At 48.9% G+C, this 26216-nt stretch overlaps 1 protein-coding gene across 4 annotated transcripts; it reads left to right on the top strand.

The window, feature by feature from the left end:
• Positions 1-13968: 13968 nt before the first annotated feature.
• Positions 13969-25768, top strand: CEP68 (centrosomal protein 68). 4 transcript variants are annotated; one of them, XM_062571422.1, is made up of 6 exons: positions 13969-14038; positions 20931-22367; positions 23235-23357; positions 23724-23820; positions 24497-24666; positions 25328-25768. In XM_062571422.1, the coding sequence occupies exons 2-6, from the start codon at positions 20931-20933 to the stop codon at positions 25376-25378; spliced, it is 1878 nt and encodes a 625-aa protein (XP_062427406.1). In that variant the 5' UTR covers positions 13969-14038; the 3' UTR covers positions 25379-25768. The 4 variants fall into 4 exon arrangements, with proteins under 4 accessions (XP_062427406.1, XP_062427405.1, XP_062427407.1 ...); XM_062571421.1 differs by lacking the exon at positions 13969-14038 and adding an exon at positions 16544-16737; XM_062571420.1 differs by lacking the exon at positions 13969-14038 and adding an exon at positions 19570-19863.
• The last annotated feature ends 448 nt before the right edge of the window (positions 25769-26216 follow it).

Genomic DNA, 26216 nt, shown 5'->3' with positions numbered 1-26216 from the left:
AGGATGGACTTTCTCTTTCAAGTTCCTGAGCAAAAGGCCGTGATGTCTTTGTGGCTGACCATCCCGCATACATTGTAGGCTGTGTCCTTGAGGGCTTGCCTAAGGTACAAAAACACAGCTTCCTTCAGCAAAGATCCGTAGTGTTGGTGAACACTGCTGCTTTGGGGCTCGGCAGAAATGTGTGTTGACTCTTCACTCCTGATCCCCTGCTAGCACAGCACACTCCTGCAGCCCTCTGGAAAACAGCCTTCTGCTGGAATCCATCTTCCTTTCTCCTGAGCCTCCCACAAGGAGCAAGCAATAGGCCTCAGGTAGGAAAGCAGAATACCAAAAGGCAAACTTACCAATAGAAAAATGTGACGTCTTCATGGATCGTAGATCCATGGCCCCAACTGGGCCATGGCAGTTCAGAATCACTTGCAGACCTGCCTGCAGTGACTGATCCTGCGACTGATGAGCAGCATAGAATTAGGCAGGTCACATAAATCCTCTGCCTGTAAGTGGAGGTTACAGATACTTAGCTGTCTCTCAGAGGCGATAATGTGGAGGATAGTGAATCAACAGTCTTAAGACACAGAGCAGTAAATCTTAAATAACAATGAACAAAAAACTGAAAGCACTCAGATAACTAAAGCATGTGTCATGAAGTCTAGAGTTGCATTGAGGTACGATGTGAATGATTCCTTGTGTGACAGAAGGAAGGAGTGATCTGTTCAAATGTACATATTTGCTGCACTAAGTCTGGGAAAGAGTAGAAGCTAGTGTCGGAGTGGGTTGCGTTTCAAAAAGGGGGTGTGATTTGGTCAAGTAGAGGAGCAGTGTGCCCTGTTACGTCTGCCTGATATATCTGCCTGACATATCTGAAGGAAGAGCTAGAAGTTAAGGTTGCAGGGGGAGCATCACGGAGGACAGAGTAGATGAGTGGATACAGAATAAGTTCAATCACTGAAGGAAGCATCTTTTCCTTGGCATTTTCTTGGGCGTAACGTCAGAGACTACGTTTGTCTAGCATGTAGCAGCAATCACGCAAATCCCTGCACACTGACACTGGGCAGGGAGAGGTGCAGACTGAATGCTGTTTGCAAAGCACACTGTCACCAAGTGACAGCTAAGCACCCAGCACACCAGCGTGGGGCTCTGATAAGCTGCTCCTGGCTGCTTGCCATAACCACAGGGAAAAAACGGCACAGTTCAGGATCACGGATTGACCCACATTACTCTGTGCAGAATAGCTGGGACAAATGCTCCTCAGCAAAATGCATGGTAGTTATTATTCTCAAAGGGCAAAAAAGATCTCGTTATCTGTGGAAGCATATTGATGAAAGCTGTGTTCACTTGCTGCTTCTCTTTCAGGGAGGAAAGAAAGGAGTGAGGCAAATAAATGATCTTAGTCTTTTTCCAGCATTGGGCAACACACTGAGACAGTTGTCCCTGGATATTTTAAGTCTGATGAAAACTGATCAAGAGCCTTACTTGGTTCCCATAGCTCTCTGTCTTCACATCTGAGCACCTGCTTGGGCAATTAATGTTCATACAGTATTCATTCTCTGCTTGGGGTCTTTACAGACATTTGTTACTGACAAGCACCATTTCACAGATGCAGAAGTGAATACATGCAGAGAAAGGTAAAAGGATGCTTTCCTGAGTGACATGAAGTCACCAGATAGGCTAGGACAGACCTCATGAATTCTGAAGCCAGTGCCATCATTAGCTGATATCACCCCCCTAAACAATTAACATCTGGGGTTATATAAATATATTTGAGTATTGATACCATGCTATTAATAGTATTAGGGCAGGAAGTATTTTACTGCTTAGGAATGAGACAGGCTGATCACTCCATTTGGGGGAGTGCATGGAAGAGGAGAAGTGTGGATGAGTTATCACTCCTCTAGAATTGATTTTCTTAATAGAAAAGCAAAAAATGAAAATCTCTTTTTCATTGAAGAGTCCATTGTATGGTTACTTAGCAGGGGCCCTGAATCTGTCACATTGTCAGCAGATCCTCAATAGCAATGAAATCTCACTTAGGTTTAACCACTGATCTCAGCAGCAGCAGGAGCTGATGGGTCTGAACGTTTCAGTGCACCAACTCTGTATTTCCTGCTCAGGAAAGGTTCGTATTTGTCTTGCCCAGGGCTGAAAGTTCCCAAAAGGCCAGAGACGCTGGCTGCAAGGCAAGCAGGGCTGTTGATGGGAACTAGAGCAAGGAAATGAGTTTTTAGTCAATCTTATAGTAATGCAAAGCTAATGGAGTGGTTTTAAAGTTCACAGAGACCAGGCAACTTGGTGTTAGATAATCCTCAGCTTTTGCTTGTTCCTCCTGATAACAATACTGAGCAAAGTTACATGTTTCTTTGCAAGCATGCATTTAGTAACTGAGGTTGAACTGCATATGACGTGTAGGTACAAATGAAGTTAGCTGCTGTTACATATTACAGAACAAAATTACCAAGGGAAATCACTGAAGGCTTTTTGCAAGGAAATTGTTTACACATACTTGAAACCCCCTGGAATACATTCCCACTGAAAGACTTGTGCTTAACCATAAAGATACCCCCAATATTGACTCGTATGTGTTGTAGCTTTTTAAGAAGCAGAAGGAATGGTACAAAATTTATGGGCTAAGGCCTTCACTGATATGCAGGAAGCTAATGTTCCTGAAAATGCCAAGCAATACAGCAGTAAAGCAATATTTTTAAAGCTTGTTGGCTATAATCAGAGGTGTTTTACACACTCTCAATATTCTTCTGAATTGGCATTTGCTCTGCTCTCACAAGAAGATTGTGCTCTCTAGGTGATCAGGTTTGATGCAGAAGAAAGGCTCTCTGATTTCTGTTTTGGCATCCCTTCTTTGTATCCCACTTGCAGAGTCTGCTCTCGTCCTTGGAGTCTGACCAGACCGTGGCACTCAGCAGCAGGACCAGGGTCCTGTGGTACATGGATTAAACATAAAGCTGCCTTAGGCCTTCCCTCATGCTGCAGTATCTCACATCCTGTTGTAATGGAGGGAAGGCATAAATTCTACTTTGGGAAAATACTGGGCTGAAAAAAAACTATTTCAAGGCAATACTTGAATGGCATTTTACACTTTAATAAGTCAAATAGTTGTGACCAAATTAACCCAGTTCTGGCTCTGCAACACAGAGCACAACAGGCTCTCTGTTGATATTACCACCCTGAGGACCAGTGTGGAGGAAGTGTGTTTGCATCTCTGAATCTTCCAGTCTTTTAAGGATATAGTCCTATTTAGACTTTTTGTGTTACTATCCTGGTTACACTTGTGTAATGTCATGCACAAAGCATGTCTTGTGCTGGATGGAGACCATGAGCAGCAGTAAGAATAGCTGAGTGTACCTCTGCGACTGGGAGATGTTTCTCCTCTTCTGAATTGCTTCTTGTTTTTGGCAAACTGAGCGTGACTCACTCACACCTTGGTGAGGATGAAGATTTCGATTAGCCCTCTAGATTCAGGGACAGCAGGACCACCCCTAAGGCACAAGGAGTCTCCTTCTGGAGTAGAGCTATGAAATCTGCCTTATTACTGTTACAGGTGCCTTGACCTGGTTCCCTTCAGGCAAAATTCAAAGTCACTGTTTGGCTTTTGAATATAACTATGCACCAAAGGTGAGAGACTCAGTTATCCCTGGGGAAGAAGGGAGAACATGATGTCCTGGTTGAGACTAGAGCCTGATCCATATGACAGGGAAAGTGAGTTTCTTTTCTTTATCCTATAAACTCTCTGTTAGCAAGTCTGCCTCTGATGTGTGTATGTGTGCTTTTCTTTCTATATAAACACAAATTTCTCTAATTAGGAGGGAGGATTCTTGTATTTTTATATGCTAAAAAATTTGGTTAATTAATAAAATGATGCACAGATAAACTTTGAAATTCACTGCCCTCTGCTCCAGTACAATTCAGTATCACTGATACGTAAGTATCTGCCTTTAGATAAAACCTCATGCTGAATGCACTTAGAGTAACCACTCCATTGCAAAAGTACCTTGTGCCATGTGGGTATGTTGTTCCTTGTGAACTTCTGTAACTGTTCCTGTTTAAAAGCTATGGGTTTGATCCATGTGACTCTGCTTCAGTCTTTTTATTATCTACCAAGAACAGATGTATGTGCACACATGCAAAAAGGACCATACTGCTATGTCTGGGTGGGTGTGCGACCCCGGGGTAGATATTACTGATCTGTTTACAGCGTAGTGCACCCTTAGGCATAACAAGTCTCCCTGCCTGCTGGGGCAGAAAACAGTCATGTGGCTCAGGTTGAGATGGATGTTTCATTAGGACAGTAACAAATATGATTCTTTCTCTCTTGTTCTCTTCTCTCGTGGAAATGTATATTTGTCTCTCTATGTAGCTGCTTAATCTGAAATAAAAATCACCCCAAACAGAATTCATGTTTCGATCTTTGTTTGGAGAAGACCTAGCCTTTTAGCTAGATGAAGGCTTGCCTAGGTGGCCGGACGTCTTACTGGACCAAGATTTCAGGCCCTGTTCTGATATTGTCACCTTAGTGAGCTCTCCGTGACGCCTTTGGGAATGCCCCTGAAAGAGAATGGTGCAGCTCAGGATTAGGGTTCACCTTCCCAGAACTGGGCGCTTTGCCAGCAGGCCAGTGCCACTGGTTAACTGCAAATTACTCCACTTACCCCATCCCTGTGAAACATCTTATTTAGTGTAGCATTTCTCCAAGCCTTATACATAGATAACCAGTCCTTCTCCAAAACTGGCTAGGTGTATTTGCACTTGACACACGTAGTAAGTCTGATCAGTGTGCTGGTTTCGGAATTGAGCTACTGAAACAGTTTTGATGCAGTTCTTCCATTAAAAGCTTGATTGTAGGGTAGATTGTATCCTGAGACATACAACACGGTATCACAAATCCTGAAAAAAATCTAGTACTATCTATATGTATTTTGGAAGTTTCAAGCATTATGTTCTGATCCCAGAACTAATAGGCATGGGTGCAAAATATCCAAGAATGCAAGCACAAGAATAAAGAAGACAAATCTTTAACCATTTTTTTTTCTTGTTTCCTTCCTTCACTGTAGGGATAGTAGTACTTCTCTATAGATAGACTGAGGATATTTGCTTCATGTTTGCACAGAAGTATACTTTGAATAATTTTCAGATTAAGCATACTATCTGTGTATGACTTAAAAATTCTGACTGATACTGCATCTTGATGTTTGAATTTTATGAAACTACAAAGGTTGTATTTTCCAAATGCTCATCTGATCCCAAGGTTATGTCTTTGTCTTCCTGCTTCCCTGCTGAAGCACCATAGAGCAACCTGGAGGGACTCCAGTCCATCGAGAAGACAGAGAAGCGCTCTTGCACCTTAGTCACTATCCATTCGAGTGTCAGCAGCTTTGCATAAAGAGACAGCTGCTGCCTAAAATAAGCAAGTTTCCCAAAACTTTCTGAGGTGAGTGGTGATCGAGTGTCAGATCTGTAGTGCCTCGCCATTTGAAACACATGAAGCTTTATGAGACCTGTGGAAACTGTGGAAAGATCCTATTGTCCTTAATGAGATCCTTCATGTCAAGCCCTAGATCCAGTCCAGCTGGCTCACACCAGACATTATTATAGCTTGCTAGACATTAATGTCAATTAAACTAGATACAGCTTTTCATGAGATTTTCAACAAAATGTTGAAAGTTGAAATAAGTTCTAATTAAAATTCATTGATTTTATTCTGGTTTTACTACCACCTTACAATCTGGCCGTATAATTTCCAGTCTCCACATTTGATCCTTTTGTAAAAGGGAGAAGGTTTTGAGGAAAGTGTTCCCCACATCTTCCTTTTAAAAAGCTCTAGTTATGAGTTAAAAAGGCAGATTACACATATTTACTTAGTTCACATGAAGAACAGCATTTAAAGGGAAATTTATACCCAAACCAGCTGCAATTGCTGTAAATTAATATACGGTATTTGTCGACTAAATCCAACCATGGCTAAGGAGCATTAGTCTTTTTTAAAGTCCTGATTAAGATTGGTATAATTATGGAGAAGTGCTATATGAGCTAGTTTAAAAGTTGAAAGACAACACTGTTTTGTTCTGCTGTCAAATGATCGGTTCGGGTCAAACAGGTTGTGTGGTATAGATGTACTAATAATTAGGTCATCTTTTAGATACGTGGATTTTTGATAGCTTATTGAAAAGAAAATGTCTGGTATCTTCCCTTTATGAGCATTCAAATGGATGTAAAGGTGTGCTGTACCTCTTCAGAGTCTTGTGAGCTGCGATCATCAGAAAAATAGTCTGACATGTTTACAGCTAACTTGCTGCTCTTAGATGTCAGAGTAAAGCCATCATGCTAAGGAGGATATTTACATTTTTTGACCAGGCAGGTAGGGTAGCAAGTGGAATTTATTTCATGTTTTGGAAGTTATCTTCATGATCATAAGAGTTGGGTTTGTCAAAATACATGCCAGGATCAGACAAATTACAAACTGTCTCAGAAATCTAGACCACAGATGCAACACAAAGCCATTCCATAGGCCTACCTAAGAGGAGTTCCCCATCTCCGCAGGATCGTGATCAGAAATGCTATCTAAATTACTGTAATTACTGTGCCACAAAATAAGGCAGATCCGGATTCTCTTCATCACAGTGTACTACAGTGTAATTAGATGGAGGTGCCTGTAGCTACAGGAGCTGGAGGGAGGTTTACGAATATTTGTAACTTGAATCCCTCAAACTGAGTAGGGCCCAACCAGGAGCAGGAGAGTTGTTAAGATTAAGACTGGCTTACCTGGTAGCTCATCTTTAGCTGTAGTAATTTTACTCACTGAGCTTCCTTAAGGCACTGGCTTTTCTTCTTTTAGCTGTATCATTCTTGCTGATGTAGGAAACTGGTGTGATCAAACTCAGTGCAAGATCTTACAGAAGAGGAATATGATATTTATTTACAGAATTTCCAAGGAAGTTGATTTTGCCCACTCACACTCTCATAGATTTCATTCACTTGCTCGCTCACAAGCAACAAAATGTATGTGTTCAAGTGGTCTGGCCTTGGCTGCTTATGTGCAACACATAGGGCAAAGGATGCTGGCTGTCAAATCCTCACTAAATCTCCTATATTCCACTTGGTTGATGATTATGAACTAGTTTTTCACCAGACCTTTAATAATCTTTAGGTATCAACAGCTGTTGCGTAGTGGTCCTTTGGTATGGTCTGTCTTCCTAGTAGGCTACCAGAAGAACGAACAGGATACGTGATATGCTGCAACTCCATTGCCTCCCTCCTGTTATCAGAAAGCAATCTTCCGCAAATGAGTTCTGTGCTATACTCTTATCAGTGTACAGGCCTTCCAGGCCGTGAAAAAGACAACACATTCCCCACTTTTTTTGCTGGGAATAGTATCCTTTGTTATCAATACAAGCCATTTTTTTAACCTTTGTTCTGCTATTTCTTCTGATGCTTGTTACACACTTATTCATACCAATCCTAGTATTTCTTTTACATGTCTCTATGCTGGTTCCTGCAGAATGCCGGTCTGGTTTCCAACAGTGTCTAAGTTCTGCTCAAGGCAACCAGGAGATGACCAATACAAGGCCGATACATCCTAGCAATTAGAAATAAAAAGTTAAAAAATATTAGAGTTTAAAAGTTCCCTGTGTTCCCCACTGAAAGTTATAGCAAAACCTCATGTTTAAGAATTACAATTTTCCCAATTATTCATTGCCTGTTACAACTCGCATAGGTTGAAACTGCCGCCACTTCCTGACCAGCTGGCCCCTTTTTATTTCACAGGAGCAGTAGCCTTCATCCAGCAAGAGGAAAGGCAAGGTATGGGCCACACCAATTCCCTTCCATTCATCCTTGTCTATGCCAAAACACCTAGCCCTGATCCGCAGCTGGCTGGTGGTTTTGAACAGGTGACAGTGCTGGCTATTCTTACCTGAATAGAGGCAAGAAGATGCTTTGGGGGAATAAGGAAAACTGGAAAGTAGACACCTGCTTTTGTGACTGTTTGTTGGCTGTCCTGCCAAGCTGTCCATGGAGTGATGGGTACATCGTGTGGCCAGAAAGGAGAAATGCAACTTCTACTTGCTGACCTTTTCCTTGGGCTAAATCCTGCTGCTCTATCCAGCTGAGCAATTAAATGGCAAAGAACGGCAATTGCCCAGTTGCTAGCACTGGGGTTCCCTGCACCTCAACGTTGATACTAAAATAGATATCCCTCTCTATTTTTCTCTATTCTTCATTTATCCTGTTTTACATGTTTCAGTTGCCAGCTGCTTTGGGGGACCTCAAATCATGTTTTCCAGTTCTTCTCCAAAATCAAGAAGAAAAAGAAAAGAAAAAAGTTTTTCTTTTTTAAAAGGAAAGACTTAGTAATAGCATATTTATAGCTACAGTAATCTAAAAGTATGAGTGAGGGAAGGTTTGTAGGCATTTGATGAGCCTTCTCATGACTTTATAAACAAGCTAAAGAAACATGGCTGAAGTGAATCTGTTACTCAGACATTATTAGTGTAACTGTCCAGCTGGAAGACTGGATTTCCCAGGGGCCTGGTATAGGTCCAGGACTGTAAGTATTTCGTTAGTCATGCAAATGTTGGTACTGAATCTGAAGGTCCCACCTGGAGGAGAAGGTCTGGAAACACGTAGAAAGGCTGACCTGAAATTCATAGCTACATCGGAAAAACTGAGAGAGGGTCTGAAAAACAGAGGCTGCAAAGAAATAGGCTAGGTGAAAATAATTAACCACACAAATACTGATGAGAAACATTGGATTAAGGAGTAGGAAGTTGTGGCAAATCAGAAGTCAGCAGGTGCCAAATGTCCTGCATTGTGAAAAAGGCAGATAACATACCAGAAACACCAAACAGAAACACAGCTTGGACTATTGTATTAGGTTTGCGTTGCCGTGGCCAGGCCTGCACTGGAGTTACGGACAAAGTTTAGGTGCCGAGCTTCAAACAGATGTGTCCTAAAGAGAGGAGAACAAAAGGAGTGGTCCAAGATGTGGAAATGCTGATCTCTGAGGAAAGGTTGTGTTCTACCAAAAGGGAAGGTCGTCTTCCTACAGAATAGAAGGCCGAGAGCGATGTATTGGTATATTTAGAGGTCTGTAAAGGCTGCTACAAAGTCCAGAGCAAATGGTAACGTGTCTACAGAAAGGATGGTCTTCAATAACAGCAAGGAAAATCTAGGTTAAACCTAGTACTCTAATGGCAGCGTTGCCTGGTGAGACTGGAACATCGCTATCACTGGAGGTTCTTCAGGCTAGGTTAGACGTGCAGGGAATGACATGGCAGAGCTGATCCTGCCTTGGGGGAGCAGATGGAGGAGGTATCCCCTACAATTCCTTTCTGCCCCAAGAGCCCTGTGATTTTTCACACGCTTGTCTGTCTCCCCTTGCTGGGGAGTTCAGAGAATACCAGAATGATTGCAGTGCTTTGTTGTAAGCGTAATAGAGCCGACAACATTGCCTGCAGAAGAGGGGTGCCTTGCTCGATGGATTTATTTTACCTCTAGCAGAGAGCCTCTGCTAGCCTTCTGCAGTATATATATGCCTTTTCCTAGACTTTCTGAAAGGAATCTTAGTAATATGAACTCGTAGAAAGTATAACTTCTCATTTTGCCCAAATAGGATGTCTCCTCTGAAGGATTCCTGATGCTAATGTCAAGGTTAGTAACAAAACTCATGATCACATCACCAGAACCATCTGACTGCTAGCAGCAGTGATCAGGCTGACAGCTGCCCTGCAAATACCTTCCAGGAGAGGTTGGGCGGAGTGACCCTGTGCAGTGACCAGAGTCCTCAGCAATACCACGCTCTGTACAGAGACAACTCCTGCCCAGAAGTTCATGTGAGGAAGTTTGCCAGCCAAATTTGCCTTAACAAACAAGGAACATGGTGCTGTTGGCATGCAATAAAGGTATTTTATAGATCAGTGCTAGAGCAATTTTATCACAGGAGAGGAATAATGTTTCATGTAGCCAAGAGAAGGAAAGAAGGCTTGTGCCAACTCCTTCCTGTCTCAATGTAACCTAATGTTGAAAGATAAGTAGGTGAACTAAGGGCTTGCATACAATATTAACTGTTTGGCTGTTTGAGACCCAGCTTTATACATGGAATAATTTTCCAAATGCAGGTAAAACCTCCCCGGAGATGATGCCCTACTACTGGCCAAGGAGTGGCAGAGTGATTATGACCAGTTTGCTTTTCCACTGCAATCTTCTATTCATACTGCTAACATTGCTCTGGGAACAAAGCGGTCAGGTACAAGCCCCGCATTTGCTGACATCTCGTCCATCCCAAATATTTATGTTGTTAGACTGAAATTTAATGCTGAAGGTGGTGCAAACACTACACAAGAGCATACGGTGCACATCCAGGCTTCAGGTTTCATCACACAGTATTAACTTTCTGGCTTGCAGTGTGAGCGCATTCAAGGTAGAAAGGAGCTACAAACTAAGTGCTGGAAACTCCAGGCAGTGTCTGGATAACGACACATCATCAGTTTGGGGCATAGTGAAACTCTGAATATATACAGCTAGTGCTATTGGCAGATCCAGTTCCAAACAAAAACCTTGATATTCCCACCAAGAAAGCAGGGATTTTTGAAGAAAATGGAGTCTTGCCAGGATAATGTTCCTTTACCTAACATATTGGCCATCCCAACTTCCAATATACTAGAAGTACACCATTTTCAAATCTGATCATAAGCAAGCACTGCTTCACGTTGTAGCCATCAGGATTATTGTTAAAGTGTTGTCATCCACAGACTGGATTAAATCATTCCTTTTTGCTGGAGAAACTTCTTGCAGGAAAGCATAGTCTAAAAGAATCCTGAGATAATCAGATCAGCAGTAAAACTTTCGTATTAGTCTTTGCCAGTCCTGCATGATCTTGGGTAGACGTTTGGATGGATTTGACATTATGATATAGGTCAGTTAAGCCAGTTGCTGTTGAGCAAAACTCCTAAAAGGGGAGCCAGGTGTCAGCCAATGAAAATCAGTATTGTTTCCCTGAAATTTTTGAATAATCTCTCCTTTAGATCACCAGTTTATTCCACCTTTTTCATTGACATTCTCTCAGCATGAACCTAAGGGGAGAGAGGAAAGCTTTTGCAGGGCTTTGGCTGTTTTTGCTGACATCCTGGCATTTGTTTGATCAAAGGCAGAAGCGGATGCAAACCTTTCCTGGGCAGGATCAGATTGCAGAGGAGTGCTGTTCAGCTCAGAGAACAATGCTGGCAGCTTGCAAGTAATTTTAAACAGCTCAAAGCAGCCAGACTTTGGTATGAATCATGACCGATCCATGCCTGCTTCAGCCTTTTGACTTGCCTGAAATCAACATGGCAGACAGCTGGCTCCCTGGAGAATAAGCAACAAACAACACTTTGAAGGATGGGGTTTGTTTCACAGGGAAAGAGCCCTGGCTTTTTCCTGCATGAATTCCAGTAAAAAGCTGACTCTTAAAGCATGCATCTCAGACAGGGGGGTGTGCAGCCTCTAGGAGGCTTGCCATAGACATTCATCAAAGAAACACCAAATATAGAACTATCGTACAGGAATAGAGACAACGTGCAGTTGAGTTGGCTGTAAGTGCTTCTGAGTGCCTTACCACAACATGCTGCAGCCTTAGAGCTCCACTTTTTGAAGGAGCCCTGGAAAAGATCCTCCCACGCTATTTCTCTAGTGACAAAAGGCCCGATCCTCCCAGATTGTAAATCGGGCCAGTTCCACTGAGGTCAGGAGAATAAAAGCAGTTCATAGCAGCTGGGAATCTGGACCATAAAGTAAACTGGTGGCGGGGACGGAGCATGCTGCAGGGCTGCTGAGCGTGGCTGGCAGACTAAAGCACGAGCCAGGGATTTGGATACTCGGGTCATATTCCTCGCCCTGCCTGCTGAGCGAACCTGAGACACGTCTGATCCACAGCTCCTTCACAGGCTGAAGCTGACACCGCTGTCATCTGTGAAGTGCTTTGAGAGCTACGGTTGATCTCTAGGAAATCTTGGTGATATTTAAGAAATAAGCATAAGAAACCGTAATGATGGAAGAGATGATGCAGCTGAAAACCAGAGGCAGCCCATGGACGAAAACTGGGGGAGGCTGGTATTTTCTGTGGAGCGTGGTGCCAGAAATCTCCGAGCATGTCAGGGGAAGGCTGCGTCATCCACGAAACTACGCTCCTCCAGCTGAGTCTGACCCCCTAAGCAGCGTGATTCAGTCGGTGGCTTGAGGACCCAACCCAGGCAGCTCCTCGGCTGCTTGAAGGCCTGCTGCCTTTCCCTTACTACAGCTGGCATCAGAAAGCCCAAGCCCCGGGCAAGCTCGGAGCCTGGTGCTGAACCAGAGCCTGCCGCTCTTACGTGGGAGGAAGGTCTTCAGCTGGGAGCTCATCCTTTCAGCTTCAGAGTGTCCTGCTTAGCAATCTGGACCCAGCTTCTCTTTTCACATGGTGGGATCCATTTGCTGACGGATCTTCATTCGTGTAATTCAATTTGCGCATGTTCTTTTACCCTACGAGCAGAAACATCCCACCGCGTTTATGCCCAGAAAGGACTGAGGTTGCCTCTACACGGGCTGGCCCCAGGAAGATCAATAAAAAGCACAAAAGGAACCATCCTAACATTAAAGCAAGCTGTTAAAAGGGGCTCATGCTATTAGAGCTATGTCTATGTACAAGACAGGACTCAGTATTTAGTGCCTGCTGATTGTGAAGGGGCTTCTCATGTCTTTAATTGAAGGCAGTAAGGCATTTTATTTACTTCATTAAGTCGTTCCCTGTGTATTTGGCTAAAATGTAAATGCTAAGAGGTGCCTCAGAGTGCACCAGCAGCCAGGCAACCCCAGGGTTAATGCGAGGCCAGCTGCAGAGAGCTTGGGAGGAGCGCACAGGCGTTTGGATGTCCCTTGCCTTTTCCGGGGGGAGCGTAACAGGGCGGCTGCGTGGATGAACTCCCTTGTGCTTTGCATGTGGTACTGCTCTTACATTCAATTACCCACTTTTCCTATTACAAATGTAATTCCTGGAGCAGAAAGCTTTCCAGACTGTGAATAAGTTATTTCCCATGCTAAATCACTCTGCTGTTTTACAGAGGGTTATGGGGTAGGTTACTTGTACAACATTTGTCAAAAAAAAAAACAAAAAAACAAAAAACAAAAAAACAGCCAAATTGTTGTAGGCACCTGCCATGTGTCCCTTGGCAGACCAGATGAAGCTCAACCAACTAGAGAAAGTCAAGCCTCATCTCAATGGAGAAAGAAATCATTAATTTTGGGCAGTACACTAGACAGCTATTTTCATGTGATGCTTGCAATACAGCTGAAAAAGCCTAAGCAAAAACTTCACTCCTTGGTTTCTAAGCCAGATTTCAGCATAAATATATATTTATATATATGTGTGTGTCTATATGTCTATGTGTGTGTATATATATGTATGGGTATTTATATGTGTGGTTTTGTATGTTTCTGCATTTGTAAATACGCAACTAAGGCCCAAGAATCCCTGCAAAATACAGCTCAGCCTCCATTTCTTGCAGGGGATTTCGCCCGCGGACCCCAGCACGCGGCCAGCCGGCTGTGTTTAATGACACCCAAGCGCACCCGATCCGCCTCTCAGCCCTGCGCCGCGCTCCAGCTCCACCGCGGCCGCGGAGGGCTGCGCTCCCCCCGCCCAGCCCCGCCGCAGAGCCGGCAGCAGGCAGCGAGCACCAGCCCCGGGCCAAGCAGAGCGCTGCCGCCGCCGCCGGGCGCGGATCCCCCGCGGGCGCGGGTCCCCCGGGGGCGCGGGCGCGGGAAAGGGCGGGGAGGGGGCGTGGCGGAGCGGAGCGGAGCGCTCCCATTGGCCGAGTGGCCGCAACGTAGCAATCCGGCTTGTAGCGGCCCGCGGCGGGTCTCGCTCCGATTGGCCGCGGCGGGGAGGGGGCGTGGCCGCAGGCCTTCGCGGGCCGAGGGCGGCGGGAGGGGGCGCGGGGCCCGCCCGGGGCCGCGGCGGCGGCTCGGCTCGGCTCGGCTCGGCTCGGCTCGGCTCGGCTCGGCTCGGCTCGGCTCGGCGGTAGGTAGGAAGGAGCCCGGTGTGCTGCAGGGTCGGGAGCAGTTTTCCTTCCCCCGCTCTCCAAATCACGGATCCGCTGGTCCCAGACCGGCCTGCTGGCGAGGGGGGGAATGAGGGGCGAGTGCAAATTATGCAAAACGTAGCTAATTTTGCAAAATTCAGCCCAGTTCGGAGGTTATTTCCCTGCGGGGGCGGGGGGAGATCCGGGGTCTGAACTGTTGCTGCGGCAGCTGTGCCGCTTCTCCAAAATGGCAAAAGCGCTTCCGCCCCGTGCGCTTGCAGTGGAGACTTCTGACTTTTTTTTTTTCCTTGTTTTTTTGGCAGAGACTTAGAACTTTTTTCTTTCCTTTTTTTTTTTTTTAAAAAAAAACAGTTCGCCTTTATGTGCTTTTATGGACAATGATGTTCTGTCTGCGTCTCCTGTGGTAATACAGACGTTATTCAGTGCTTCTCAAAGCCCTGGAGGAGTGTGTGTTAAGCTGCAACAGGGCCGTGGCTCCGCTGCTTAGTTTGTTTTGTTTTGTTAGCAACTAGGGCAACTTTTTAGCTACAAAAAGGCTTTTCTGTAGGAAAGAGTGCAAGAAAGAAAGCAAAAAAAAAAAAAAAAAAAGATTTTGCAGGTCTGATTTTTTTTTTTTTTTGTGATAAAAAGCAAACAAAAACCCACTGTAAAGCTGCTGCGGGCCTGTCGCGGGGGACGGAAATGCTGGTGCCGGCTTTGTGGGCTTGGCCGAAGTGTGTGAGCCAAGCGATACCCGCTGGAGGCGGGATGTGCCCTGCTGGGGCAGGGCTCTGGTTTCCACCGTGATTCTGTGCTAGTTCTTTGGCAGGCAGTTTCCGTTTTACAGAAAAAAGGCTATTCAAGGATCGCTTTCCCGAGGATCCCCTTACTCCCTTTGCGCCAGCTCCTGTTGCAGCGAATGAAACTTTCATTGTTCTCGTTCATCTTTTTATTTAAGAAAAGGCCAAAGTTGTGGTTTCTGTGCAGCTCCGTCACCGGTCGGGCAGCTGGGTGCTCGGGTGCGGATGCAAGTTTGGGGCGATTCTCTGTATTTTTAACGGTGACAGAAAGTCCTCGGTGCGGCTGAAGCCGCAGTAGCGTGTCCGTCTCGGGAGCTGCGTCCAGGTTGCTGTTGTTAGTCCTGCCCGAGGCTTGAAGCTTGCTTCTTCCCATCTTGAGGTTTAGTCTTGATGTCTCATTGGCAAAGAAGACAGCTGGACTTCTGAATTTTGGCATTATTTATACCGGAAAATGGTGAGAAAGCCTTATTTTCTAGATGCCGTTTGGAATTTCACCTAGTTGCATTAATAGAAGGAAGAGGAATAATGTGAAGATTTAGAGAAACTGCCTTTCAGCCTCTTCTTGGGTACAATTTATTGGCCGAGCCGGTGGTGCGCGCGAGCTCCCCGTGCAGTCTGCACCCTGGGGGGGTCAGATGTCCACCTCCCTTGAAGCGAACAGAAGTTCTGAACAGAAACTAAGTTAGAGACTCTTGAAAACGTACCAAAAAGCTGCAATGTCCCTTTTCCCTTGAATGCCCTTAGGGCTTCTGGAATAAGTGGATGTGACTTGCATTTGTGCATAGCTTTCCTGGTCTCTTTTTAGCTTCTGTTTTAGCTTCTTAAGTCTGCATGAACCCGTCCTCCTGAGTCAGATAGTCCGTACAGAAACTGAAATGAAAAGCGGGAAGACAAGTCGGTGTTGCAGGGATTGGCTTTTGGAAAGTGGGAGCATCCGCCCTTTCCGCTCTTGGAAAATGGGAGCTGACAGCGACGTGGGAACACGCGGGACTTCACGCTGTGCTCGTAGGGCAGCGCGCGTTCTCGAGGCGCACAGCAGCGCCTTCGTGCTTCTGCGTGCAGCTGCAAAAATAGCAGGCAAGCTGTGGCCCGTGGATTTTTTTTTTTTATGTCGCTTAACACGCGCCTTTCAGATCTAAGGGTGAGTTTACATGTATATTTTTATCTGTTTTGATCGAGCTGAATGACATGTGACTCAAGCCACTAAATCTGGCGGAAACAGCAGTGTTCAACATCACTTTGACTTTAGTGCAGAATCTTCTTGAAAATAAAGAGGTACCAAAGCCAATCGTTAATCGGCACACATTAAATTTAATATTAATAATTTAAATGTTAAGCTTTTCTTCTCTTTTTTCTTTCTTTTTTTTTTTTTTGAATAACAGACTACCCAACAACAAAACTGATTGTAAAGGTGTTTGTGCCCTACACTGTGCGCTGCCAGAGCCCTCCCCTCTGTTAAGATTTGTACCGACTGGCTCGTTCTTGAATTTACTGTAACCGTGGCTTGCTGCTCGTGTGCTGTCGGGCAGGGTATAAACGTAGCCTCAAGCGCGCGCGCGGCAGGGTCTGAGCGAGCGGATCGTGTGCTTGCGTGACCGGCCTGGCGTGCTATAAATACGTACTAACGACGGGAGCGGATCGCGTAGAAAACGAGGCGGGATTTTTTTTTTTTTTTTTTTTTTTTTTTTTTTAGGGGATGAAGTCAGAGGCTGAGCTGGGCTCCGCTCCGCGGCGGGCCCCAGCCCTTGCCCCGGGAGGGCTCGGCGGAGCGGCCGGCCGCCGCGCCCCGGCGCTGGGAAGGGTCGTGGCGCCTCGGAGGGCGCCGCGGGCGTTCGCTCTCTGCCGAAACGCGCCGAAACAAATATATCTCCGAGGATTTTCTGAGCGTTTAATCACCTGTAAGTTGGATTTAACCTTTTGGCACTTGATTTGCTAATACCTATTTGCCTGTCTGTTTAGACAAAACACAGAAATTAATTCTAAAAGCGGAGTGAGTGAATGGGAATCAGTTAAGATTAATAGAATAATAATAATAATAAATATTTAAATATTTATTTATTATTTAAATATAATAATAATCAACAGATCAAGAATTAGTAGATTAAGATAAAAGAATAACAGTGTTACCTCTTGTGATTTAGGAGACTACTGTAGTTAAAACCCGAACAATAAATATTTGAAGGAACTGCACGCGTGCTATGCTGGCTCCGTAAAATATACATGGACTCCTGGAGTATTTTGGGGAACTGTTTCTGTTAATGTCAGAAATCCATCTTCTGCTAAGCAAGATTTTATATATATATATATAAACTTCTTACAATGTATTGTCGTACGACGTGTAATTTAGCAGAGGTAGGTTTATTAATTAACCTTCCTGCAGCTACCACACCCTTCTGTTTGGATATACAACTTTTTTTTTTTTTTTTTTTTTTTTTTGGAAAAAGAGTGTAATACTACTGCATTAGCAGTACGCAGTATTACCCGGTAGTACTGCGTACAGGACGTGCACAGATCCGCTTTTGAGAGCGAGGAGCAGGGCTGGGCGAGGCGCAGCCGGAGGTGGCTCTGCCGCTGCCCCGGCAGCCGTGTGGATCCTCCTTTCCTTTTTTCCGACCCAAAGCCTGGCAGGGGACACGAGCCCTTTAGGTCGCTGGCATCTGAGCTGTGCTGCTGCTATTGCTTTTTGTTACTGGCTTTTGTCGCGGTTCCTCCTTTTCTCTCCCCCCCCCTTTCTTTTAGTTGAATTTGCTGTTGATCTTCCCCCTTGGCTGGCTTCCCTTTTCCATCGCCGGTGCAGCTCCACCTGGGTCAGTACCGGTGAAAACAGCCCGCTGCGGCCGTGCCAGATGTGTGCCTGCAGCTGGCCACGGCGCGGAGTCGGCGCGTGGCAGCTCCCGGCGGCGCCCGTTCGGCCGCCCGCACGCGAAGCCTGCTAGCTCGTTTTTAGCACCTCTTTAGATTTCTTTGGCTTTTTGTTTGGATTCCTTTATATATGTATATATATATGTATATGTACACGTATATATATTTGTAGTTCCTCGCTGGAGTCCAGGCTGGACTTGCTGCTCAAGCTGGAGCATCCCCTTGCGGTGCCGGAGCCGCCAGCCGGGGCTTTGCCCGAGCGCCGGCAGCGCCTGCCGACGCAAGCGAATAACCGATCTGACCGCGTGCCCTGGATGCGCGCCGGGGCCGCCTGAGATCGTTTGGCCTTGCTTATCGCTTTCCCCGCCGACGGAGGCAGGAGGCTCCCTGCTTGGACTGCCGAGAAGGGGGGAGGTTGCGCGCGTCGCGCCCACCTTGCGTCCAGTCAAGGGTTTAAACACGGGCTTTGGGTGTCGCAGTTTGCGTTGGCGTCAAAAGTGTTTGAGCTTTTTCACGGCTCTTTTACATTCGCTGTGTATCAAGGTGAGAAGAAAGCGAGCAGCGTTTCAGGCTTCGGGATTCATGGAAATCCTGAAGCAGCCTCAAAAATTGCCAAAACTGGCCTGGAAGGATTGTGTTATTTTTAAGATTTTTTTTTTTTCTTCTTCTAGGGTGTTTGTGCCATTAGGGGTCTTTCTTAGTGAAGGCTGAGCACCTGGGGCACGTGTACCTATGGGGCTCCGGCTTCAAGAAAAACACTTAATATTAGAAGTTTTGTTGGGAAGTGTAGTGGGCCTGAGCGTGCAGCCCGCTCCACAGCGCGCTGCCAGGTGAGCGAGCGGCCGGGCCGTTAATTGCGTTTCGTAAACAGTTGGGCATTGAGCACTTGGGCAAAGCTAAGCCCAAAGACTTCTGTTTTGATAGCCTCCTCCCTCCTTTTTTTTAATTTAATTTTTGGTATCCTCACTTCTGTGAGGTCTCTATTTTCAGTGTTGCGCGTTTTTCTAAAAAAAAAAAAAATCCACCCAGATGTTCTGCAGGGCTCGGCCGCGTTAACGTGTGCTTTACTTCTTAGTTAACGATGTCTCGTTTGGGCCTGGTGGCCTAACTTGTCCGCTTGCTTGTCAGAGCGGATAGCTCAGGAGACGGTTGTGCCCTACCAGCCGGGTGCAAAACACTGGTTTGTGCTCAGGGCAGCAAAAGCTTTAACTGTATCTTTGTATCTTTGCTGCAGAAACGGGCAAATGCTGGTGGGACGGGAAGGCCGGTTTGTCCTTTCCTGCGCTTTGACCTGCAAAGATGCGCTCTTAGGATTTTTGGGTTCGCCTCCAGACGTATTTAAGTTCCCAGCCTTTAAACGTATCCAGTTTCGTAGCGGGTGCGCCAAGGAGGGGAGGCGGAGGAGCGGACGGAGAGTCGCCACTTGTCTTCTGTATTTCAGAGCGCCCCAGGCTCGGCGGCGTCTTTCGGAGGACGCGCTGCGTTAATGGCCTTGGACGTAGAAAAATCGCCTTCCGGAGCCGTGCCGAGCGCGGAGGCCGGGCGCCGCGGCCGCTGGAGCCACGCGGACGTGGGGACGGACCGCCCCGCGCCGGGGAACGGCGCTCGGACGCGGAGCAAGGCCGGTGCTCCCCGCGGGGAGCGGGGCGCGCGGCCGTGAGCGGAGCTGGTCCCGCCGCGGCCGCCGGCGTCACCCGGAGGGATTCAGGCTACCGCGGAGAAGCGCCCGCGGCCCGACTGCCCGGGGTGGAGGCAGGCTGCGGGCAGAGGCAGCCGCTCGCTTCCCGAACGGCCCCTGCCGGGGGTTTCTCCCGAGACGTTACCCACGGTTTGCCCTCCTCAGGAGGGCACCAGGTGAGAGGGTTTCACTTACTGGAGCTGCTGTTTCACCGAGAGGTCCCAAACGAGGTGGGGATTTGTGTGCCTGGGCTGCAGCCTAGCAAGGGAGAGAGCATTTGTCCCAAGGAAGCAGAGGCCTGGAGACAGGGGGACATGTCTGACTTTTTTTTTCTTTTTTTTTTTTAAAAGGGGGGGGGCCTGTAGCAGAGAAATAAAGCATGAATCTCTCTGATCTGTTGTCCTGCTAGATCCTTCATGCTTGAAAACATGGTGAGATAAACCAGAAAGACCCAGAGCAGGAGGGAGAAGCAATGAAAATGCAGGTGCTTAAAAACACAGGCTGCTTAACTTTGGGCCCGGCAGCGAGGAAAATGCCGGCTGGAGAGAGAAGTGTGGCTTGGAGGGAGTCGGTGGCAAACACCCTCCTCCGCCCAGTAAGCTACGGGGGGCTTTTCCTCTCCTCCCTCGGGCCGGGGCACGGGCACCCCGGCCGAACCAGGCTCCTCGCTTCCGCAGCCCGCTGCGACGCCGTGCAGCCTACGTGGGCCCCCGTAAGGGAAGGCGTAAGCGGGGGGGAGCTTTAACCCCCCGGCCTCGGAGGGGCTGGGCTTGGGTGTTGCCTTGGTTCCTGCTGCTGCCGCGGAGCTGGAAAGTCGCCCGAAAGGCAGCTCCTGCCGTAGAAAGGAAAAAGCGGCTTCTGCCGGGTGCTCGCCGCAGAGGGTTTCTCCCCCCGTCTCCCGCAGCCCCGGTCCCGTAGGCCGCCGGGCGTTTTGCGGAGCCTGCTTTTCTGTTTCTGCCCTTTTTGCTGTTGCTGTTTGCGGGGACGAAGGCCCGGCAGGATACGCGCCGTGGCGGGGGGTCGTCTTTTGTGCCCGTCGGCCGTTGCAGGACGGGCAGCCTGGACCGCGTTTCGGGGGCCGGGAGAAGTAAACAGGCTGGGCTGACGTCCTGCCCTCGGCGCGCACGTCCTAGCAGTGGCTCTTGCTGCCGGGTGACTCACGCAGCCTTCCAAGTACTCGAGATGCCTTTCCTTAAAAACAGTCCCCATCCGGGCCCGGAGGAACTGCCTGCGATTTCGCAGCAGGAGCAGAGTTCGCGTTCGAGCCGCTCCTTACAGCAGATCCAGGGTTGGACTTTTATCTCCGTAGCCCGGTGCCGCTGGCCGCACAAAGGGGCCTTTTGTCTGGGGGGGAAACACAAGCGGTACTGAGCGTTCCTAGAGCGTCAGAAATGTTCTTCCCAGTCCTCTTTACTGGGATTTTCTTGCAGTGTAGTATGCTGTTGCTGAGCTTGTAAAATGAGGTTGGAACTAATGAATTAAAGTGCCTCATTTTTTGTCTCTCTCTCTCCCTCTCCACCCCCTTTCCCATGTCCCTGGACATTTGGGCAGATGAAAATGGGCTGTTCAGAGCTGGCCTCCAGCGCTCCCAACCAGCAGAGCTCAGCAGAAGAAACCAGCATGTCCGACTTCCGTCATGACATTGGTACCCACCGGTGGAGCCACAGGTCCCTCTCCCCCTTTTCCTCCACCCTGGGGTCCTTGCCTAATAAAACCACCCTCAGCCCTGAGAGCACCCTCCGGAGCCATTCCAGATCAAGCTTTTCCACTCTGTCTTTAGAAGAAAACAGCATCTGCGAGCAGCAGGAGATGAAGCGATCCCAAAGCTTCGCAGCCGGCGTGGACGTGCCTCCTCCTGCAGCCATCACCCCTTGGGACCTGCACCATCAATCCAGCCTGACAGAAGACAGGCTGCTACGTGCGCGCAAGCCGTTAAGTCCTCTCCTCGATGGCCGGGTTACCATGGAGCGTGTGAGAAAGATGTCGTCCTTCCAGGCTGATTACTGGGCTTGCGCGATACCTGACTCGTTACCCCCGTCTCCAGACCGCCAGTCTCCTCACTGGGACCCTAATAGAGAATACGAGGCCTTGCTTGATTATGCTTATCCGTTAAAGCCGAGATACAAGCTTGGGAAGATGCCAGAGCCTTTCCTCCAGGACTCGGGAATAGATGTGGACAGCTTTTCTGTGTCTCCCGAGGGCACTTTGACGTCTGCCAGCATGCGCGGCCAAGGTGGGCAGGCTCAGGGAAGCCGAGAAAATCCGCACAAGGAGTTTGTGGTCTCTGCAGAAGGACTCTCTACCCCAGGGTCTAGAAAACCAGGCTGTTCAGGATATACATCTTACTATGAACCCTCACCTATTGCAAAAGCACCTTTTGCAAAAACTGCTTCCTCTGCTGGCAAAGCAGGTGCTTCTGGAGGTTTTGATAAGGATTTAATGATGGAGTCAGCTGGGCCAAGTTTGCTTGATCACCCTGACGTGGCTGGGAGAAGCTGGTGTACCAGGGAGACCCGCTTTTCAAGTTACAACGGCAAGGGGAAAAGCACTCATCAGCTTTTACCTACCGTGCAAATGCTCCCCCTAAGGAAAGAGTGGGAAGGTGATGAAGAATTCCTGTCGCTGCCCCCGAGACTCAGGGAACTGGAAAGTCTGGCTCAGTATCTCTCTGATCTTTCCTTAACTGTAAGGACACCTGGGCAAGACCGCCAAAGTCTTCCGTGTTACGGTGACAGCAAGGAGCCCCTCTCACCCGCATCGACGGCTCTCGGCGGAGCAGGCAGCGAGGGGAGCGGAGGTGGCGCTGGGCCGCTCGGCGGGCGACCGCGCCGCGCGGAAGCCGCTGCGCTGCGTAGCCGGCGCCGCAGCGATGCTCTGCGGAGGCCTGGTGTACCCACCGCCGTCGGGAGCGACCTGAGCGCGCCGCAGCTCAGCGGGTCCCCTGCCGAGGCGGGCCAGCGCCGCGAGTCCCTCGCACAGTGCATTAAGGTAGGCTGAGGCCGGAAATCGAACTGCGTTTTGGGAAGATCTCGCGTAAAACGTGCCTCATTTCGCTCTCGCGTCTTCCCGGTGTCGTGTGCGTGGTGTTTGTTTCCTGGCGGCTGGTAGTGGTTTATGCAGGGCGGTTCACCGGAGCAGAAAGTGTCTCGATGGAGCAAGAACATCTGGCAGTAAAAGGTCTTGCAGCCTCCCTGCCCTTCCCAGGTCTGGAGCATCCCTGTTAACGGTCTGCGTCCACCCAACGGTAGTCGGGAGGGCTTGAGGTTGGGGCGCAGCCGTGCTGAAACGCAGAGGAGGGCCTCCGCCATGCATTTTCTCCCATCACGCTTGGTACCAGCAGGAGCTGGTATGAACAAATAACAAATATAAACGAATTCTTTGCATTTTAATGCAAAATAAATTAATATGGCAATTTGCCTTCCCAAACCAAAAATTGCCAAAGTTGTCTTTTTTTTAAACGTGTGGGCTGGATAGGAATATATATATATTTTTTTAATCTTCTCCTCCTCTCCCCCTCCCCTCTTTTCCTCCCTCCCCTCTTTCCCCCCCCCCCCCCCTCTTTTTTGACAGTGCAGAGCTGGTGGCACTTTCCTGAACTTTTATTAGAAGTTTATTTTCTTTTTCCTCCCCCCGCCAGCTGGCAGGTTCAGCGTGTGTGTTTTGGGTGCGTCGGCCTCGGGGGCCGGCTGCTCGCCGGAGGCGGCGGGGGAGCAGCGCGGCGGGGATCCCGCCGGCACCCGCGGAGAGCAGGGCCGCGGCGGCAGGTGCTTTCCGAGGCCGCGCTCCCTCTGTGCCGCCGCTGCCTTCGTTACGGAAGCAGATAAGCGACGCCTTTTGTTTTTATTCCTTAAGTAGATGTTTTGCTGTCAGCTAGAAGAGCTGATTCGCTGGCTGTACGAAGTAGCGGACGTCGCAGACAAGTGGACGCCGCCGGCGCCGGGCGTCTGGAGCGTGACGGCGTCCGTGCACCGTTACCTGGTAGGTGCCGCAGCTGCCCCTTTTCCCCCGCGGTGCCAAGGGCAGAGCTGCTTTTCCGCGGCCTCGATCCGCTCGGCGCGCCGGCCCGCGGCGCAGGCGATGCGATCTCCGCGTGCGACGCGCTTCTTGCAAGCCCGTTAGCCGCTCTGAGCCTGAGAAACTAATCGCAAGGGGAGCGTGCTCGCTCTGGGCGACGCTTGCCAGCCCGAACGTCCCGAGTCAAAGGCGGGTGCCCGTGGCCCGGGTGCCGCCTGCCCCGCGCCGGTTGGAGAGCGGGCTGCGCTCGGCGCAGGCTGCGCAGCCCGCCCGCCGCGGGCTCTTCTTCCCGAAGCGCTCCTGGACGGCGCCGCCCCTTTGCCTTCCCAGGAGCTCAGGAGAGACGTGGCTGACCACCGAGGTCTGACGGACAGCGTGCTGCGCAGGGGCGAAGCCCTGCTGGAGTGCATGGCGTCGAGCTCGCCGGGTGAGCGGGAGCGCGCCGCTGCCGCGGCGGCGGGGACGCGCGTTTCTGCGGGCGGGACGCGGCAGGCTGGCAGGCGACGCAGCCGGTGACGCCGGTGGTGGCATCTGCCCTCTGAAACCTGGGTGCTCCAGTGAGCTGGCGTATGCTGCGCCTGTACCTGCGCAGGGTGTCCCTAAAGGAAGGGCCGTACAGTCAGCTCAGGCGTCTCTTTTGGGACAGTCTGCCGCAGCTCCGGGGCCCCTCGCGCCCGAGAGCCCAAAGGGAAAGGGAAGTGGGGCGCCCCTGCGACACCCCTGCGAGCAGCTGGCTGCGGCCACCACCACCTCAGTACGGTCAGCAAAGGTGTGTTTAGCTGTAGTCTGGCTTCGCGTTATGGAGGAATTTTGCTTACGCAGCCCCGAGGGAAGTTTCCGCCTTCTGTAGCTGCCTTTGAGCACACCTTGAGGAGTTCCTTTGGCTAGATTTTTTGTCTCAACTTGGAGCCTCCTCAGCCGCCCCTCTTTGCTCCTCCCCGTAACGTTGTACCCCCGCTTGGAAGGGACTGAGATCAGCTGGTGAATTCCTAAAGTCAGTTTGCTTCAAAAATGTGTCTCGGGCAAATGGCTCTTCTGTATTGCTCTTACAGGGTAGATGATCATGTTACTGCTGCCTCAGTCCACACTTTTTGTTTTTCCAGCTTTAAAAGACACCCTGGATCTGATTGCAAAACAATCAGAAGAGCTGGAAAACTACGTGGCGCGCTTGTACGAGTCAGTTCTCGCTGCTATGGAGCCCGTGCAGGGCGAGGATGCGCTGAAGGACGCCGGCGTGCGGCAACGAGCTGCTCGGGCAGAAGCAGCAAACCGGGTAAGCGAGGGCGCGAGCCAGCCCTTTTTTCTGTGGCAGTGGAAGAGAGGTGGAGGAGTGGGACGATAAAGCACTTAGCTTAGCGCACTCAGTAAATCAGTCTTTATTTTTGACCTGATGTTTGGAAAGGCCGAAGGGAGAGGAGACCAAAGGCGAGCTCGCGGCGGCCGCCTGCAGTTATGTGACCAAGATACAGCTGTGTGAGCTGGGTGGCAAGAGAGGGAAGGGGGGGGGGGACAAAAAAATAAACCTGGGCAGCGCGAGTTAGTGAGCGGGTCGCTGCAGCTGGACGAGCGCAACGGGAGCGGTTCGGCTGGGAACGCCGGTAGCGTTCGAGTAAGCGGCGGCCGGTATCGCGCGGCAGCTGAGGAAGGAGCCGGGGCAGAGCGAGCTGCTCAAAGCTGGCAGGAAGCGTGCGCAGCGCGTCCCCGCAGCGGCGGCTCCCTGGCCTGCGCCACAGCTCGCCTCTCAGTTTTGAACGGCAGATGGGCAGCTCGTTCACAAGCTTTAGCCAGGAATAATGACAAATTAATTATTTTAGTTGGTAGAGCTGCATTTTATACTTTAGCAAGCTCATGTGGCAATTTAAATATGGCCTTGCCTTTTTTTTTTTTTTAAGGATTGCAGCCACCTCATCACTTCCCCCCCCCCTTTCTTTCAGGCAGTGCCTCTAGCGGACATGGACTTTGTTAGCCAGTCTCTGGATGGGTGAGATGAATTCCAGCAAGGAACAAAACACTACTTTCAACTCTCATAGAGGTGCCAAAATACATGTAATCACTGTGTATGGAATTAGCCCCCTCCCACCGGGCTGACTTCTGTTTGTTTTACACCATTGCTTGAGAAAGGCAAGCTGTGCAGAAGCCATTTGGCTACTGGTATTGCAGTTTAATGTTGCTGACTGAGTTGGGGAGCTCCGTGAGTAAGGAATGTACTGCTGGCCTTTTGGTTTGTTTGTCTGTTTGTTTATGTAGCTTTCCTTTTTATAGAAGTGGCTTGTTCCATGTAGTAGCAAAACATCAGGAACATGATTTTTTTTTTTTAACTGAGTAATTCATAGTTTGCAGTGCAACTGTCATTAAGTAAAGCCGTGTGACTTTAATAGAGGTGTTCTTTTTGTGTTTGTGCTCTAGAACTGGGTGCTAGCAGCCACTAAGTATCAACTACTGGTTCCTGTTTATAACTGCCATTCACTATGGAAGCAGAGGCTGTGTATTTTAACTCTTGATTTTTGTTATGTATAAACACAAATATTGGATACTTTATGCGAATCCTGATAAAATACCTACAGGTGTGCGCTTCCAGGCAAGAACCGAGCTGTTTATGAACTGTTGCTACCTGCCATTTGCAGTTCTGTAACTTAATGCTGTGCTGGCTTCCCTGTGCAAGGCTTGTGCCTCCTTACAGCTACTGCTGTTCCTCAGTACTCACAAAATGGTCGGAAAGAGGCTCTAAATGTTTTCTGAAGGAAAAACAGCGTGTCTGAAGCAGCTTAACAGGGTAAGTATCTGAAAAGGCTACAACCAATTAGGGAGTGTTGGTACTTTACT

The sequence above is a fragment of the Rhea pennata genome, chromosome 3 (genome assembly GCF_028389875.1).
Source record: "Rhea pennata isolate bPtePen1 chromosome 3, bPtePen1.pri, whole genome shotgun sequence".
NCBI lineage: Eukaryota > Metazoa > Chordata > Aves > Rheiformes > Rheidae > Rhea > Rhea pennata.
This window is presented reverse-complemented; position numbering and strand designations above follow the sequence as displayed.

Excerpts from the sequence above, each read along its gene's own strand:
- CEP68 (XM_062571420.1), top strand. Across the intron at positions 22,368-23,234 it reads CCCTCGCACAGTGCATTAAG|ATGTTTTGCTGTCAGCTAGA; the intron begins GTAGGCTGAGGC and ends TTCCTTAAGTAG. Across the intron at positions 24,667-25,327 it reads GGGCAGAAGCAGCAAACCGG|GCAGTGCCTCTAGCGGACAT; the intron begins GTAAGCGAGGGC and ends CCTTTCTTTCAG.